Raw genomic sequence first — 17,014 nt, 5'->3', positions numbered from 1 at the left:
TGGCGCTTTGCAGGCAGCCAATAAGCGGCGACGATGCTTTTTCCACAGCTATGGTCACGCAGCCTAGCTGGCTGTGACCATAGCTGTGATTGGCCGAGCGGGTCACGTGGTCGGGTATATAAATACCCGAACGCGCGGCTGGCTCTGCCATTGCATTGGGGTTTTGCTTGGGGTAGGTAGGAGAGCTAGTGGTTAGGTGCCAGCACTGACAGCCAGGCCAGCTACAGTGCCCCAGCCTCACCACCACTGCCAGCAGCAGCCACAGTGCCCCAACTTCACCACTGCCAGCAGCAGCCACAGAGTCCCTGCATCGCCACTGCCAGCGGCCCAGCAGCGGCCACAGAGCCCCTGCCTCACCACTTCCAGCGGCCCAGCAGCTGCCATCAGCGGCCACAGAGCCCCTTGCCTCACCACTGCCAGCGGCCCAGCAGCAGCCACAGTGCCCCAGGCTCACCACTGGCAGCAGCCACAGTGCCCCTGCCTCACCACTGCCAGCAGGCACTGCCAGCAGCCACTGTGCTTTCAGTACTTTCAGTGCCAGCTGGGAACAGTTGTGCCCATAAAAAAACACACAGTTTAATGCATTTTAGAGCCTAAGATCTATGTGTAAAGGCCCCCCCCCCCCCCACACACACACACACACTATTTCCAACTCATTTTGCAGAAGTTTTCCTCATTTTGCAGGTTTTTTCAGGCCTGCAAAGCAGGCATGCTCGGGTCCCCATTGACTTCAATTAGTGTTTGGCCGAATATCCCGAACATCTGGACCATGTTCGGCCGAGCCGAGCCCGAATAACTGGGTGTTCGATCAACACTAATTAGACATAACCAAGGTGGATTCTAAACTGCTTGAAGCTAGGCCAAACATCTGACCTCACCCCCAAGAAGTGCAGCTAGTATCATCAACATCCCCTTCCCCTCCAAATATGGCTAGATTAGACTGCTAGATTAATCCTAGTAAAGTGCACTGGTTTAATCAGTGATTAATGGCTTGTTTGCATAGAGATAACAACTGGAGTTTCTTAACTCTTCCTGTACTGGAAACAATTAGACTGATGTATCTGATCTTAATGTTTTATTTCTTAGCTGTACTACACATACAAATCATACTATCATAATTTTTTTTTCGCTTCAGTGTCTCTTTAATTAATCCTGGCAAAATTGGCAAAATAAAATAATTTAAATTCTCAAATGAAAGAGAGTTGATATTAATGTTTTCTATCTATATGAAGAAGAAAATGAGGAGGGCATGGTTTTGGAATAAAACTGCTAAATCAAAGTCAGCAGAAAGGACACAATTATTTAGAAACTGTACCTCAATACTGAAATGGATCAATCGAATTTGAGAGGTGCTCTTCCTATCCTCGAGTTGGAAACCCCTCCCCCCAATTGTCTGAGGATCTATATAAGTTTTGTAATGCCAGAGTTGGTCTTCCACTGTAAAATCGCTAGAAGTGGATGCTGGACAGTCTCAGGAACGTTAAAGCAGAACTCTAGCTCCAACAAACTTACAGGATGCCATGTCCATGGTACCACAAGAACAGACAAAAACTAAAATAACTTCTTAATTTTGTTCTGTTTTATTTGTTGAGGACTATATTGTTTATTTGTTATTTGTTATGACATTTTTCTATAATCCTTTAATGCACTACTTTTACGTTTTCAAATAAATTGTATAAAATAATTTAAAGTGAATGTTTACCAATTAAAAAATAAAAAAGTCAGATACTCACCTAAGGAGAGGGAAGGCTCGGTCCTAATGAGCCTTCCCTCTCCTCTCCCGGTGCCCGGTCTCGCGCAGGATCCCCCGTAGCAGTATTCGACCAGTTCGGTCAAATACTGCCATTTCCGCAGCCGAAGGGAGCTTTCGGAAGCCTTCGGGAGCACTCGGGCTCCCGAAGACGGGCCGCTCCATACTACGCATGCGCGAGCGCCCTCTATGACGCACTCGTGCGTGCGTAGTATGGAGCAGCCCGTCTTCGGAAGCCCGAGTGCTCCCGAAGACCTCCGAAGTCCCTGCGGTGGCGGACGCGAACAGGGGAGCCAGCGCAGCACTGAGAGCACCGGGAGAGGAGAGGGAAGGCTCATTAGGACCGAGCCTTCCCTCTCCTTAGGTGAGTATCTGACTTTTTTTTTTTAATTGGTAACCACTGGCTTTAAGGCCAGGTGCCCACTGGGAGTAGCGCTTGGGATTGAGCACAATCACTCCAAAAAAGCTGCAGGACCTGGGATTGCAATTTTACTAATCGCAATCGCTCCTGTGGGCTCACCTCCATTGATTTTCATTAGCCTAGTGCTTTTTCAATTGCCTGCGATTCCAAAGTGCAGCTAAAATCACTGTAGTGTGCCATAGCTCTAAGATTATCTCCTGTTCTGGAGAGTATTGAATCTGCAAATTTGAGCATTACCATAGAAAAATTGTGTTTGCATAGAGCAGGCATGTCCAAAGTCCGGCCTGGGGGCCAAATGCGGCTTGCCGAGCCTTTTGTGGTGTCCCCCAAAGCTCTTTAGAGCTGTTCATTCCATGCAGCCTGCAGGCCATAGATGGCTGCTCTGCCTCTCCCTCTGTTCATCTGTTGGTTATCAGACACTATTATTAGCAGTAGCAGCCACTGATTAACAGCTGCCGTCTGCTAATTGCACACCGTATATGCAGGGTCGGTTCTCTCATGAAGAAAGGTGAAACACTTGCGTCAGGCACAGAGATTACAGAGGCCGCATGTTTGTACTGTGTTTACGCTTACAGCATGCAGTCAAAGAAGGAGGAGAAGCGCGAGGAGAGCGAGCAAGGTAAAGAGGTGATCATTGGGGAAATGCAGCTTGTTGTGCTGTGTGAGGAGTCTGACAGTGAGCGAGGAGGGGGGAGGTAGGAGAGCAGCAGTGTTTCATTTGACTTGCACAGCAAAAGAGAGGAGGTGGCACTGCTGTCCTGACTGAGGAGGAATGGAGGAGGGCCAAGTGGGTGAGGGTGAGCAGTTTGTTTGTTGTCACAGGCTCGCAGCCAGCCAGTCAGCGTGTTATTGTGTTGAGCTGCAGCATGTCATGTCTCAAGTTGTTGCATAGGCTCCCTTGCTGATTGAGAACATTAAATGAAGCAGAGGAAATTTTTGGGTGCCGTATGACTATCCCAAATGGAAGGGGGGGCATCCTCACAAGTTTGCCTCAGACAGCAAAAAGTCTAGAACCGGCCCTGCATATATGGATTATTTCCAATGGTAGTGTTTTATTCGACAAAATATAACAGGTGTAGTGTACCTAATGGTAATCAGCAAATATTGTGTATAATTTTTGCTAGTTTGGCCCCCTGGCACTCTCAAGAACAGTGATACTGCCCTTGGCCTACAAAGTTTGGACACCCCTGGCATAGAGCGATGGGTGAAACAAAAGGTTTTTGCATAACTATTTCTTTTAAGGTTGTGTCCCTGTATAGACAAGCAGGGGCAAGCTATTTAATTGTATGTGTGTGTGCTCTGGTTTTTGTGGATGCAAACACTGGAAAATCTATGTGCAGGGTGAGGCTGTGAGAGGTGTGACAGGAAACTGGGGTTTGTGACAGTACCTTCCTGTTCTAGATGTCAATGTAAAAATCTTTCTAGGATTTCATAACAGATGCACATTTATTCTGTCACTAAAGCATGCTTTCTGCCATATACAGTATTTACTCACAATTTAGACATATTTTTACTTCACATTCACTGTTGCTACAGTTCTCCTTTAGCTATGGGCCTATGCATCTTTTTTGACTAAACTACGCGACACACAGTTGGATTTTCTCTAAGAATCACACTTGACATGAATCAACAGAGGGCATGTCAAGATTACTAAACCACAGCAGTTTTTATTCAAATGTTTCTCTCTCCTGTGATAAATATACAATGTTTTTTCCCAGAATGCAATTTCTTATTTTGATCCTTCGTTGAAACAGGCAATGTCGCATGATAAAGTCAGAGACAGGAGCCTTGTTTGCATGACATTAGAGAACAGAAGAAGAATAAACTGGTTTATAATGAAATGTAACCTATCCTGACAAAATCAGAGCCTCGTGGCTCTATTACACATACTGTATTGTATAAAAATAGCACCTGTTAAAAAGGGTTGCCAAATAAAGCTATTATTGAACTTATTGTTTAGTAAAATGGGCACCTGGAAATACCGTGAAATAGTATAGTATGAAGTCGTTTATAATACTGATATTCTACTATTCCCCACTGTAACCTCTATTTTTTCATCTAGTAAAATGGGCACGAGGAAAAGTGAAAAAATATTGGTTAATTTACTGATATTTAACTGCTTCAATCATATAGTAAAATATCTGTATTATAAACAATCACGCAGAACCTGCCTCTGGTGGTGCCTAAAGTAACCCCCCTCCCCCTTACCTTTGGTGCTTAACCTTAAACCCCCCTAGGGCAACTAATCTTAATTCCCCCCCCACCCCCCCACGATGGATACCTAGCCTTTAAGAGGAACTCCAGCCTAAACAAACATACTGTCATTAAGTTACATTAGTTATCCTAATTAAAATAGATAGGTAATTTAATCTCTTACCCACCCTGTTTTAAAAGAACAGGCAAAGGTTTGATTTCATGATGGCAGCCATATTTTTTGTTGAAAGAAGATGACAGGGCGCATGAGACACAGTTCCAACTGTCCTGTGTCCTGAGCACCTCTCCCAGTTGCTAGGCAACGTGAATAACAACATAGGAAATCCAATCATGCCCTGCACAGCACCAGGGAAAAAAAGCCCGGGCTGTTTTCTTTGATGGGTGGAGCTTAGCTAAAAATGCAGCTAAAATGATGCTTTGGTAAGAAAAACAAAGTTCTGATGCTGTGAAACTGTTAAAATAACACCAAGCCTTTTCAGTTCTGCTGAGTAGATTTTTAGTCTGGAGGTTCACTTTAACCCCCATTTAGTTTGTGTTATATAAATAGGTATATGATCGTTTGAAGTTTTATGTAAAATGGAATAAAAAAACGGATAATTTGGAAGTCAAAATGTAATAATAATAAACAATTTTTCTTATATGAGTTCAAGTTAGTTTTTAAAAAATGATAATTTGTAACATAGGTAAGAATCACGGAAGCTGCTCGTTGTGCAAAAGTTAAAATGTAAACGTTTTTTCCCTGAGAGAGCATAGGGAACAGTATTAGAAACGATTATTTGTTAAATAATGGGTTATCGTAATCAATAAGGTTAGTGTGGAAATGAAAGGTAAAGATATCAAGCAATATAGTTGTTTTATATTTACGCGGCACCCTTTTTATACAGTTAGCGCCAATAGAGGAAAGGTTTGTATTGATGTGAATGGAGCGCCCTTTTTTTTCTCGACCGTACCCGGTTTTTCTCATTTTTCTAAGTGGATGTGTTTCACAAATCTAATAGACGTGATTTGCCATTGAGCTCCACAGTAATACTGTCTTGCATTTGCTGCAGATTCATTTGATTGGTACATTTTCAAGTTGTGCACATTTGCATAAAATTACCATATTTGCATCAACTCCGAATTATTTGCATCTCATCGACTATCCCTATATACCATTTATGGAAACCTTCTTCCTAGTAAGCTGTAGCTGTTCCCAGGGAAATCATCTAAGCTTTGCGCTAAATGTAACAGATATTTTTTTTCTTGATATTTTATTACTGTAGAGAAAATGCAAATGATAATTTCCTGACTTGTGGTTTGTTGAATGTGCCACCATCTGCTGAAGAGCATAAAATTACTACAACTGGAGGAGAGAAGGTGATTTATGAGTTGGGCTGCACTATATAACCTGTAGCTTCTCACATAATTATTACTTAGCAGAATCAAAAGCATTTTTACTGTCTTTTCTTTTTATTGTATAAAGCAAGGCTTGGAGACCTTGGCTGAGCGAGTTTCTATTCACAGTCTTTTCTCTTCCATTATGAGAAGTCCTTCAGCGAGTGTATAGCATCAGGGTCAGGCAGCAGCAGCCACTACCCCGCTCAGGATGATGATTCTGATACATGAACGCCTAAACTGAAATTGCACTATGGATAGAAAGAAACGTCTACAACACATACCACAGCTATACATGTCATTCTGTAATTGAATATTACCTTATTTTAACTTGCAGCCAGTAAACCCCAAAACCTCCAACTAAAAAAAAAAACATTTCTTCCTGGTACTGAGTCCTCCTCTTAAAACAAAAAACATTTTCTGAAAAGGGTAAAAAGGGGGACAGAGTCCTCCAGGTAAAAACAGCGCCACCATAGGCACAATGTTAATAGCCGCAATCAGTGGCATTAATTGGTAATTTGGGTACCAGAGGCACCCAATAAAATAGCGGGTGCTTGGGCCACTCGCAATGCAAGCTGCAGCTATGCTAACTGCAGCTGTGGCACAAAGTGAAGTGCCTGCTCTTTGTAGTTTTGCGACTGCTATTTGCATAGCAGGAGGCGTCAAAAATAATGGCAGATAGGGTGGGAGGTGTCTAAAGGGTTAGGCACAGCAGGCGGCAGTGTCGGACTGGTAGAATTAGAATTCTGTAGCAAGTCTTCACTGTGAGCAGCAACACATGATTACCACTGCTTGGCCAGCATGTTGATTTCCTTAGCTTCACCACCTCCCAGGCCGACACTGGCAGGCAGGATCCAAAGTGTTAGGTGTGGGGATGAAGGTTAGGCACCACCATGGGAGTTTTAGGGTTAGGAAGTGCTGGGGGTGTCCTCTTAGGGTTAGGTATCGCTGGGTGGGTCCTTAGTATTAGGCACCACCAGGGGGGGGGGGGTATTACGGTTAGGCAGCACCAGGGGTGGATCGTTTAGTGTTAGGCATCGAAAAGGGAGGGCTAGTGTTATGGTAAGGCTAGGTCACAGTAAGATATCAATAAAGATTACCCATATTTTACTATTGGAATTGACTAGTAGAATATCTGAAATTTTACCAATATTCTATTACCACCCTTTTCACTGGGAGCCCTTTTTAACATATAGCCATCATGCATGACTTCAGCACAATGAGTGGAATATGCAAAATAATTATTTAGGTTCTTAAAAGAACATTCACAGCCATAATATTCCCTTTAATCATGTTACTCTCGCTATATAAAGTGCACTACAAACTGAAACTGTGATACAGACATACAGCAGGCACATACGTATGATTGGGGCTTGGGGGTATGTATGTAACACTTACAGAGGAGAGAACAATACAATTGTCTTATGCTTAGTATGAATAATATAAAGCACTTACACTTGTAAGTCCAACAAAATTCTCTTCTCTTCCTCAACGTGGATCCCCCATATGCAGTCCTGTCCTTTCCCGTAGGCTTCAGGCCAGTTGGGTGACAGCACCACCCCCGCAGAGTCCGTGACCTCCCCACTGCAGACAGCTATGACAAAAATCAATAGATTGCTTTTCACATGCAATTCCAGCAGAATCATTATTATATGTTTAACATCTCTAACAAGTAAAACAAGTAAGCAAAACTATCATTTCCAAACAGACAATACAAATAGTCAGCTCTTCATTTTTTTGTGGAAAGATAAAAGGAAGACACCGAGAGCTCAATATAGTAATATAGTGTAGTATGTACTGGATTACGTGTAAATGATAAACAGTGAGATATATATATATTCACAGACAAGGGTTACCACTCAGGCAACCACTGTAAATGCAAGTGAGGAGATTAGACCTGTCCTCACTCAGGATTAAGATGTCGCTCTCTGTAGATTGGAAAGGTAGGGGTAGATCACCCCTCCACCAGGGGTGGACACAGTGTATTTGCTAGAGAACAGTGGCGCCAACAGGATAAAAAGTGATAAAAACTTTAAAATGGCTAGGGAGGCAGTGGTGGACTTACTTCCGGAAAGCAGACACAAACAACTGTCTGAATCAAACAAATGAATTTATTAAGAGTACCCCAAGAAATGCAACATGTTTCGCAGGCACAGCCCTCTTCATCAGGCAATAGAATAGGGGACAAAAAACAGTAGCTCGGTAGAAACACAAATAGCGCCTGCCAAAAACTTGCCTTATTATCTTGCATTTTGTGTTTATCAGTCAGGAATGGGGGGGGGGGACTATGTGAGGCACAACAGCTGCTTGTAGTATCAGGAATTTGTGTGATGAGGGGCAAATGTTTTCTGCTTCAGACACGGACCTGCGTTTTGGCGTTACAATTTACTTTTTTTTTTTACCACAGGTGATCAAAGCCAATAGGAATTTGCATGTGATGTGTGGATTTATGCTGCAAGAAGTACGTTTTTTTCGCGTATGCAAAAATGTGAACATGCAAACGCAAATTTTAGCAGTAGTGCGATTATCTATTGATTTTCATTATATAAGCAATGTTTGCACATTCACAAAATGCACGCAAATTTTAATAAGTGTAAAACCTCCCTAACACAGCTGAAAGTCTGAACTTGACGTGATATAAGTGTCTTTTTTGCAGTCGAATTTAAGATCAACTAAAGTCATAAAAAGATGAGAAAGCAAGACATCTCTGGAGGGTAAAAATTAGCACATCTGAACTGGGCGTGTTTGGCCCTTACAAGCAGGGCCAGCGCTACCATAGAGGCAAAGGGGGCAATTGCCCTAGGGCCCCTGAGCACTGCAGGGCCTCCCAGGTCTCACCTGACTTGTGCCCCTTGGGGCCCCTGCACCAATATGTCAAAAAAGCTACTCGACTATCCCAGTGCACTGCTCCCGTCTTCATCCCAGATGGCTGCCGCTTATCCATAACCAATCATTATGCAATAGCAAGCACAGGGTCATGGAAAATAGGCAGCCCGCCAGCAGGGATGAAGACAGGAAGCATGGATGGAGCATCGCACCAGGATAGGTGAGTTGCTATTCTGACACAAAACAGTGCAGGGGCCCTGGGGGAACACAGGCAATTTGAAGTGGGAGATCCGTGGGGGGGGGGGGGGGGGTGTCGGACGTACGGACGTGTCAGCTGGCTCAGAGGCCCCGGGGTATGAATATGCTGGGGGAGGTCAATTTTGCCCCAGGGCCCCATTGTGGCTTGAACCGGCCCTGCTTACAAGCAGAATGAAGCGCCCATGCAGCTGCTACTGGGCATGTGTGGACCTTACATGTGCATTCCCAGTTTGGATGCATTTGTCAGTGGCTGGAAATGCATCCAGAGGATTAAGAGGGACCCTACACTGGAATGGTGTTCTCTACGAGGAACCTGGAAGCCTCTGGACCATCCAACTAAGGAAAGAATCTTTTGTTTCATTCAATTCAGGTGTGGTTTAAAGGTCCACTATCACAAAGAAATTGTTAAATGTGAAATACGGGTACATTAAACACATATATATATAAGACATACATTTCTCCTAGAGTAAATGCCCTTCAAATTACCTTATTTTTCTGGCAGTAAGACGCACCTAAGTTTAGAGGACAAAATGGGAAAAAATACACAAAACCTGGTGCATCCATGGTCTAGGGGGGTCTTTTAGATGTTCTCCCCAGCTGCAGATAGCCTAAGGCATGAGATGCTATGAGAGGCGTCTGTATTATGTGATTATTATTATACATACAGTACTGGGATGAAGGTGTGGTGTAAAACTTGCGCTGGTGACTATGGCTCTATAGCTACAACACTGATGATAGTTCAAGCAAACTTGGGTGTTAGGAAACTGCATGTCTGTAGGAAGGTTTTTCAGCAATCTGACTTTCTTATGGTGCCAGTGGGTGGTATCCTTCTATCAGTACAAGATGGTGACCTCACACATAGACTGCAAGGCTATAATCCGGCTTTACATTTAGCCTGCTCTCACCTCTGCACGCAGGTTCTGTCTCGTTCCACTGCGGATCTCCAGAGTCTTGGCACTCGGTGATGGTAGTGCCTTGTTCCAGAGTATAGCCAGGATCACAAGTGAACTCCACTATTGTTCCCACAGCAAAAGTAGGGTCACTGGTGGTGAAATTGCCATATTTAACAAAAGGTTCATAGCAGTGACCTTGTTCATAGGCTGTAAGAGAAAGAAAAGTAAGTAAACGCCAATACAATCTTCTTCACCCCTGGAAATCAGAATTGACTGTTCTGATAAGATAATATAAAATCAACATAGATGGAGGATCGAAGCACACACAAAAAAAATCACAATTGGAAAAAAAAACAAAAAAAACAGTTTAAAGTGAACTTAAGCCGAAGCTCGGGTTCAAAACAAGATCTTACCATGAAGAGAGGGACACCTCAGGATCCTATTGAGGCTTCCCTTGCTTTTCTAAAGCCCCCCCATTGCTGAGCATGGCCCCCTCCACATCGGGGCCATGCAGCTCCACTTGATTATTCATGGCCGTGCTGTAGCCATGTGAGCCTGCCCGCTCATGCGCAGTAGCATGGAAAAGTAGCTGCGGAAAACTGCAGCATGCTATCCAAATATCCGGCATCGCGCCGGATCACGTAGGCCAATTTGCGTCAATGGAAACTACTCCATTGACGTGAATTGGTTGCAGTTTCCTTGCGTTATGATGAGTAGCGGTTTCTACATAGCAGCGCGTCTAGTGGAAGCGGGCCCTTACTGCGCAGCCAAGTTGCTGCTTGGATGGCCCGCTTGTTCATGCTCAGGAGATATTTCTTCTTTGGGTACATTTCAGGAGGAAGCAATAGCAATTGGCAGATAAATCCTAGCCAGTGTATCAATTTTTCTCTCTATTGTGATCTGCCCAGGGATGCTGGATACGACACAGAGACATCCAACCACTTTCCTGAACCATGATACATAAATGGAACTGACAGTGATCAACTGATGTTTTTTTATGTAGTGTGTGACTCCTGGAATGTACATTGAAGGATGAGGAGCATTCGCAATGGAATATTACAGTATCATAATGCGTACTATCACTTACCTTGGTAACGAAGCGCCATGCCTGTGGAGGTGCCACTGCTGTCAGTCGTTAGCTCTATAAAGAAGTGTTGTGCGGTGCTCAGCAGGCCTTCTATTGGAAGATATTCCACCTCAAAGGAATCATAGATCGGAGGGGAGTCTATGTTGTTGCCGTCTCGGATGATGAGCCTAGACGTTATATAAATACATATCACAATGGGGTATTGCTGCTATATTAGATTACATGTAGTTATAGGGTGACTGAAGATTTGTATAGGGAGTGATAAGAAATTAGTCCATTCTTGTAGTCTACAGCTTTGTCTTACGTAAATGGTGGCCTAGCCCAAACCATTTAAAGAAACGGTTTAAAAGGGCGACAATTTTTATTTAATGTATTTTTACCTTTATAACATTTTTCATGGCATGGCCGGGATAATTTGGGCATAGCATTAATGGGAATCTGAGGTGAAAATAAACTTATGATATAATGATTTGTATGTGTAGAACAGCTAAGAAATAAAACATTAGCAGCAGAGATAGGATTCTAATTTTGTTTCCAGTGCAGGAAGAGTTAAGAAACTCAAATTGTTATCTATACAAAAGAGCTACTGATCTCTCCACGACTTTAAATGTCGCAGAGAGCTCTGTTTTCTGAAGCTTATTATCTCAAGTGTCTGTCACTGTATTTTGTTTTTTCTGCAAAGGACAGTTCAAAAAATTCACTAGCTTGTTCTGTGAAATCATTTAGAATGCTGAGTAGTGTGTAAACTGCAAATTACAGAATGATGCAATGTTATAAAAAAAAAACCTATATAACTGAAAATAAAAATATGAGAATATTTTCTTTGCTGCTAGTGTTCCAGTAATTATCCGTACTACACATCCAATTCATTATATCATATATATTTTTTTGCTTCAGTGTCACTTCTAGTACAACATCAGTAAAAAATCACTACTATTTTACTATTGGAATTAGGCAGTGATAAAAGTGAAGTATCAGTATTCAGTAATTTTCTGATATTCCACGGGTTGGGGTTAGGTGTAGGAAGGGGAGGGGTAAGAGTTAGGCATATGTGAGGGGGTTAGGGTTGGGGATAGGTGGTGGTGGGGTTATGCTTAGGCATAGATAGTAGATTATCTGTAAATTTACATATATTCTGCTAACCGGTAAAACACACCCATTTTAACTTGCGTCTTTTTTTGAATGTACACCCCTAGCTTGTCTATATCCATGTGTTTGTTTGCTTGACGCTTGATTCAGATGCTCATATTTGTTATTATTACTGTTATTATAATTGTGTATTCAGTGCTGATATTTTTCACAGTAGTAACATGGTAATTAACCTTTACTGAAATAAATTATGAAATGAAGTAAAATCATTGCCCTGACTGGTCCTACCTGTCATCATCCTCAGCTAAAGACACCTTCTCAAAGTGCAGGTGGAGGCGTTGTGCGGGAGGAGCCTCCAGAACCCAGTGGCAGGTCAGATTATTGCTGTAGTTTCCAGGGAAGTTGGGTGATACCAGACGTCCGGTGGTGATGTTTCTGATGAGACCTCCGCAGGCAGCTATAAGGAATAATCCCAGAGATATCAGTAACTGAGACATGGCATCTTTTAGTTTTCATGAAAAGCATCGCTAAACTACTCAGCATAGTCAGCAGTCATCTGTAATAACTTGCAAATCAACATATCCCTGATTCATATATTCATTAACTTTCCTATCACTATGGGCCAGTGCACACCAAAAACCTCTAGCAGATCCGCAAAATGCTAGAGGTTTTTGAAGCAGATTTTCAAAGTGATTCTTAAAGGGATACTGTAGGGGGTCGGGGGAAAATGAGCTGAACTTACCCGGGGCTTCTAATGGTCCCCCGCAGACATCCTGTGTTGGCCTGTGTTGGCGCAGCCACTCACCGATGCTCCGGCCCCGCCTCCAGTTCACTTCTGGAATTTCTGACTTTAAAGTCAGAAAACCACTGCGCCTGCACGCCCGTGTCCTCGCTCCCGCTGATGTCACCAGGGGTGTACTGCGCAGACACAGACCATACTGGGCCTGCGCTGTGCGCTCTTGATGACATCAGCGGGATCGAGGACACGGCAATGCAGGCGCAGTGGTTTTCAGACTTTAAAGTCTGAAATTCCAGAAATAAACTGGAGGCGGGCCGGAGCATCGGTGAGTGGCTGCGCGGGCACAGGATGTCTGCGGGGGACCATTAGAAGCCCCGGGTAAGTTCAGCTCATTTTCCCCCGACCCCCCTACAGTATCCCTTTAAGGGCCCATTCACAGTAGAGCGTTTTGCCGGCGATTTCGGCAAAATGCTCAAGCGCTAGCGCTTTTTAAAGCACTAGTGCTATAATACCCGTAGGCCCATACCCTACTTGGGCGATTTGCGTTAATCGACGGCAATTAACGCAAATCGCCAAACACAAACGTGTAGCCTGCACTATTTTCAGGCGATTTCCCGGCGACCCCGTTTCAGTGCTATAGAAGCGCTAAACACGATTGCGGAAAAAACGCTGCAGTGTCCAGTGATTTTCCCGCGATAATCGCGGAAAAATCACTCCCGCAAAACGTTTTGTGCTTTCAAGTGTGAATGGGGCTTTAGAGAGGTTTTCTAAACATGCCTAGCTTTTTTTGGAGCCTTTTTTGTGTAGCAGATGTCATATTTTGTTACAGTAAAGCTGTTACTGAACAGCTTCTGTAACAAAAACGCCTGGAAAACTGCTCTGATCTAGCGTTTTTCAGAGTGGTTTTCCACTTCCCTATACTTTAACATTGAGGCAGAAACGCCTCAGAAATCTAAAAAATGCTGCAGCCCCCGAGTTTGCGTTTGTGGAAAAAACGAACCGCTTTGGTGTGCACCATTCCATTCACTTTCATTAGCCAAGCGGTTTTCCCCCTGCAAGTGTTTTAAAAAACGCTCCAGAACCGCTCTGGTGTGCACCAGCCCTAAATGTGCTTGCTGGCCATCAGGAGTAAGGTAGTTTTCCGATCTATGAGAAGAACAGACTACTGGATAGTGTACCACTAGTTAGCACCTTTAACATAGGATACTGGGTTTTGAATTGAAACTGACTGGAGGCTGGAGCCAGTTTCTACCAGTAAGGAGTATGGAATATGGACAAGTTTCCCTAATGCAGGGCTTCACAACCCTGACATCCGTACATGTCTTGCAGAAAACCACAGGTGATGTAACCAGTGTCTCAGCACAGCTGATTATCTACTTCTGTGGATTGCCAAAAAAACATGCACTGTTGGTGGTACCTGAGGACAGGGTTGGGAAGTCCTACCCTAATAAACAAGCGTGGCCTACTAAGTGCACCATTAGTGGCTGCAGTTCTCAAGTGCTTTGAGTCCAGTGCGAGAGAAACGCTATTTGCCTTTTATTTTACTTCACAGCTCCCACTTCCAGGACTTCAGAGAGGGTTGTCTTCTCACACTTCCTCAAGCAACAAGAGGCATCTGATTTGGGATTGGTTTCTATCTTCTCCCAGCAACCAATCAGCTTCTTCTTTTCCTTTTAGGTTGTCAGTATAGTGCATGAAAGAGGTACACAGATTGGTTGCAAGTGCAAATACAGGAAGAGAATCTGTTCTACAGTCAGACAGTTCACATGTGACTCAGATTGTGTTCCTAACTCCAGTGTTGTTTATTCCAGCTTGCCATGCTTACACGGTTTAGGTGTGGAGGAAAGCTGACTAGAAACATGCTGCAGTACTTAGACATCGAGATTGGATCCAGTCGTATTTATTGTATCTGGTCTGTAGATGCTACAAACAAGGAGAACACAACTGGCTAGACCAAGCAGCCTTGTCTCTTCTAGGGAAATGGGAGAGGGAAATCACAGCAAACATAGGAATTGCTTATTGGTGAGGAGAAAATATCAATGAGATATTTAGGGAAGATAAAACAATTCTGTTCTTTGCATCTCAGGCTGGATACACTTAATACTTTTTGTGATTCATCTTCCATGTACAGCAGTTGCCCCCATTTACAACCGCCTTTTCCATGTGCAAAATCCATGTGCAGCAGCCTATTGCTCCCTTGTACAGCAACTCTGCTCTCATATGCGTTGCTTCCCACATGTAACCTCCACTTCCATATGCAGCAACTGCTCTTTCTTGTCCAGCCGCCCAAGGCCCATGCCTTAGTGGCCTTTCTAGACACTTGGCCTGGTCATAATTCATATACAGCAGAATTTTTGGTGTTTTGCAATGAAGAACATTTTAACATTTTTGGTGTGCTGTGATTATTTCTCTTTTAGTAACTTAAGCTAAGTACACACTTGTGAGTATTGTTGCCCATCAGGGATCAGGAACCATCATTCAAGCTGCAATTTGGGGACCGATGCTGTTCAGACACATCTGTAACCTTCCAGGTAGTGTGAGTGTTCTTTTGCTATGGAGGAGGGCAAAGGGCCGACGATTGGCACACGACGGAGCATCTTCCCGCATTCTTGGGGAGCAAAAATAGCATTGTGATTGGTCGTGGTCAGGCGTCATGGGTCGTTAAGTATCTGACATGCCGGAGTTTTAAGCAGCATCATTTTGGCGCTGTACACACACTAATTACACAAACAGTTGTCTGCCGTTGTGGTCATTATTGGCTACCTTTATACAGCAGACATGATGAGACCTGGGTGTGAGATCTTCCCAAACCTGTTATGACAAGGGCAGGGTATAGCTTGTAGTACTGTACATCTGTGCTGCAAGAAGTGAACAGAGAAGGGGCTCCTTACCAGCCACCATATATAGGATTTGTTGACATCTGGGAGAAGAAAGAGCTACTACAGATAAAAATAAACTGGACACACCATAGTCAGGGGAGCTGGCAGAACGCCCCCCACCTCCCAAGTGCTTCCCCCTCCCCCCAACCAAGACATTATATACCTCTCATCATCCAGCGACAAAATACTGAGGCATATCTGGCTACCTACACTGAGGGGGGGCACATCTGGTTACCTACTGCATACTGGGGTGGGACCTACCTAATACTGAGGGGCCTCTGGCTACCTATACAGAGATGGAACACATCTGAGGGGGCTAGGGGCTACGTTATTAAGCAGGCACATCTAGCTATCTATACTGGGAGGGACTACCTAATATTGGGAGCACATCTGGCTTCTTAATACTATTGAGGGAACATCTGACTGCCTGATACTAATATCTAGGGCAGGCATGGGCAAACTTGGCCCTCCAGCTGTTGAGGAACTACAAGTCCCACAATGCATTGCAGGAGTCTAACAGCCACAGTCATGACTCATAAAGGCAAATGCATTGTGGGATTTGTAGTTCCTCAACAGCTGGAGGGCCAAGTTTGCCCATGCCTGATCTAGGGGCATACCTGGCTACCTAACGTCTGCTTTTTTTTTTTGGGGGGGGGGGGGGTGTACAAAAGTCTAGTTTTGCTAAGGGCTTTGTGAGGCTAGTCCTGAATCTAGGAAGGATGTAGGATTTTAATGTTATTATGCTAACTGGGCACCTCCTTCCTAGACCATTGATATACCGTAGTTTTGTGATCCTTATTAAGGAGCTTGCCTTAAATTATTTTGTCATAAAGAAAAGACCTATCTGGGATAAGGGATGCGCTCAGGACAGCAACATTGTATTTTGCAGACATGGCTAACAGGCTACTTATATTGCGGTTTGCGGATGACATCTTGCTGACAGTACATGGTGAATCCTGAAAAAAAAATTGCAAGGAGAAATCAATATTACCTCTTCTCTACTCTTCTTATACCTTGTGCTGTGAAGTACTAATTAGCAATTAAACAGGTTATGGCAAAACTATGTGAAAGGAGCTGTCGGACATGCTATGAGCAGGAAGGGCTAATGCAAGGAATGATAATAAACAGTAAGATCTATAACGTAGGTCGTGCAGACAAGCTTACTCATGTGTGTCTCCCAGTACTGTCCTCCTGGAGAGCTAGAAAATGTGTTTTATTAATGCAGGGAAAGCATGGATTGCTGATGCTTCATGGGGGAGTAGCTGATACAGGGAGGCAAACATTATTTGCAAATCACCTGATAACTTCCATCTGCGATATCTATCCTACAGTCCTACACAGGCCAATGAGAAAATAGTGCAGCCTCAACTGGAAACCTTTTAAAGGGAATCTGAAGTGAAAATAAACGTATTATATTGAATGATTTGTATGTTTAGTACAGCTAAGAAATAAAACATTATTAGCACAGAGTCTCATATTGTTTC

General features: G+C 43.6%; 1 protein-coding gene across 2 annotated transcripts in view; it reads right to left on the bottom strand.

Annotated features, from left to right (window-relative positions):
• SEZ6 (seizure related 6 homolog) overlaps positions 1 to 17,014 on the bottom strand; it is a 759,189-nt gene that overhangs the window by 67,979 nt on the left and 674,196 nt on the right. For both annotated transcript variants that reach the window (XM_068270134.1, XM_068270135.1), the window contains exons 6-9: positions 12,201 to 12,369; positions 10,824 to 10,990; positions 9,749 to 9,943; positions 7,215 to 7,353 (exon numbers count right to left, since the gene is read on the bottom strand). In XM_068270134.1, the coding sequence (XP_068126235.1) occupies positions 7,215 to 7,353; positions 9,749 to 9,943; positions 10,824 to 10,990; positions 12,201 to 12,369 (670 nt within the window). The remainder of the gene's footprint in view (positions 1 to 7,214; positions 7,354 to 9,748; positions 9,944 to 10,823; positions 10,991 to 12,200; positions 12,370 to 17,014) is intronic.

The sequence above is a fragment of the Hyperolius riggenbachi genome, chromosome 2 (assembly GCF_040937935.1).
Source record: "Hyperolius riggenbachi isolate aHypRig1 chromosome 2, aHypRig1.pri, whole genome shotgun sequence".
Classification (NCBI taxonomy): domain Eukaryota; kingdom Metazoa; phylum Chordata; class Amphibia; order Anura; family Hyperoliidae; genus Hyperolius; species Hyperolius riggenbachi.
The sequence above is the reverse complement of the archived record's forward strand: the minus strand, read 5'-3'. Positions and strand labels throughout refer to the sequence as shown.